Raw genomic sequence first — 1,794 nt, forward strand, 5'->3', positions numbered from 1 at the left:
ATAGGGGTGTGCAGGAAAGTTTTTTCCTTTTGTTTTTTTTTTTTTTTTTTTTTTTTTGGTTTAAATATTTTATGATTCTCGTGAAATGAGTTTTACAGTCAGTTACAGTTATTCATCTCTAAATATGTAGTATGTGAGCACAAGGATGTCCCTCAACTGCCCAACTTCTAGGGGATTTTCACTGGTGGGGAAGGCCATTAAAGTTCAGTAACCTCACTGCGTACACCATCTATAGGAAAGCTCCCAGACCAAACCAGAGAGAGGCTGGGATCCTGTTCACCCCCAGACCAGAGGAGTTAGGCCTTGAAAGGAGTGAGGGGAAGTATCCCAGAATAAGACCACCGTTTTCCTCACTCCCTGCCTTCTGGGTGCTTTGGTGGAAGAGAAATGATAAAGGAAATAGGCTTTGAAAAAGAGAACGAAGGGAGTAGATGAGATTTAGATCTTACATGGAATCAAAGTTTGTTTGTTTTTTTTCAATTACAGTTGACATTCAATATTATTATTAGTTTCAGGCGTATAGCATAGTGGTTAGGCATTTATATAACTGGCGAAGTGATCTCCCCAATAAATCTAGTATTCACTTTGCACCATATAAGAATTGAAGTTTTAAACTAGACTGACCAGCTTTTCAGAAACTGAAAGTTTCTGGCAAGCCATACATGGCGTTGAAGTTTTAAACTAGACTAACTAGATTTTCAGAAACTGAAAGTGTCTGGCAAGCTAAAGGGTGCCCTTAAGGGATAGAAAGAGGATTTTAGAGCACTAGGTTGAGTCATTTAAAAAACAAAACTATTGTTAACATCACTGAGATTGTTAAATAAAAAGATAGTGATATATATATTATATATATATGTGTAATTTCTGCATTTAAAAATATATATATACAGTATACACACACATTCACATATTTGCATAAAATTTCTACCTTAAACTTGATTTTAAAAAATTTCAGACTATATTCAAACAGTTGTATTAACCAATGTTACCCCAATAAACTTAATTAAAAAAAAAACAGTAAACACTTTTTTACTTGACTTTGTAATATACAGCATGCTACACAGTTTTCGTAGGTCCCATCCTATTTATTGTTGTTTAGTACTTCAATTATGGTATTTTGATTGTTTGAATTTTCAGTTTTCTTATGTAATTAAAGCTGCAAAAATTCGGAGTCATCACTACTCCCGAGGTTTTCATATTATATTGCTATTCATTGTCTTTTTTTACTCCCCTCCCCTACAAACTTTTAGTCGTGTAGTTCAGTATGGAAGATAGTCTCAGATCTCTAAAACTCAGCAATTCCCTATATAAAAGTTTGAAATTGAGTGAAAAAAAAAATTAACAAAATTAATACAACATATTAGAAAAAAGTTACACACATGACAAATGATTAATATTCTTAATACTGTAAAGAGTTTTGAACTTCAGTTAGAAAAAAAAAAGATGAATACACTAGTAGAAAAATGGAAAAAAGGTGAAAGACAATGAGCAGACAACTAGAGAGCCATAATTCTATGATGCAGTTCACCTTTAACTATTTACAAAGCTGTCTTTTCTTCTGTGCGCTTGATACTTAATGGTTCTTTTCATTGTGTTCTTCAGGACAATTTCTCTGCAGGAGACTTTTCCAACTGCCTTTACCAGGATCTTCGAATTTCTCTTAGTCCTGTCCATAAATGTTCATTTTATAAAAATAATTCTAAACTGAGTTATGGGTTCCTCTCCCCACCACGTAAGTTTCTTCCTTTCTGACCTTCCCTTTCTCTTATCCTCTTTCTTCATTTTCTTTTTCTT

General features: G+C 33.4%; 1 protein-coding gene across 1 annotated transcript in view; it reads left to right on the top strand.

Moving 5' to 3' along the window:
* ENPP1 (ectonucleotide pyrophosphatase/phosphodiesterase 1) overlaps positions 1-1,794 on the top strand; it is a 42,434-nt gene that overhangs the window by 27,080 nt on the left and 13,560 nt on the right. The window contains exon 21 of the mRNA XM_015600062.2: positions 1,603-1,732. Coding sequence (XP_015455548.1) covers positions 1,603-1,732 — 130 coding nt within the window. The remainder of the gene's footprint in view (positions 1-1,602; positions 1,733-1,794) is intronic.

The sequence above is a fragment of the Pteropus alecto genome, unplaced genomic scaffold, assembly GCF_000325575.1.
Source record: "Pteropus alecto unplaced genomic scaffold, ASM32557v1 scaffold79, whole genome shotgun sequence".
Taxonomy (NCBI): domain Eukaryota; kingdom Metazoa; phylum Chordata; class Mammalia; order Chiroptera; family Pteropodidae; genus Pteropus; species Pteropus alecto.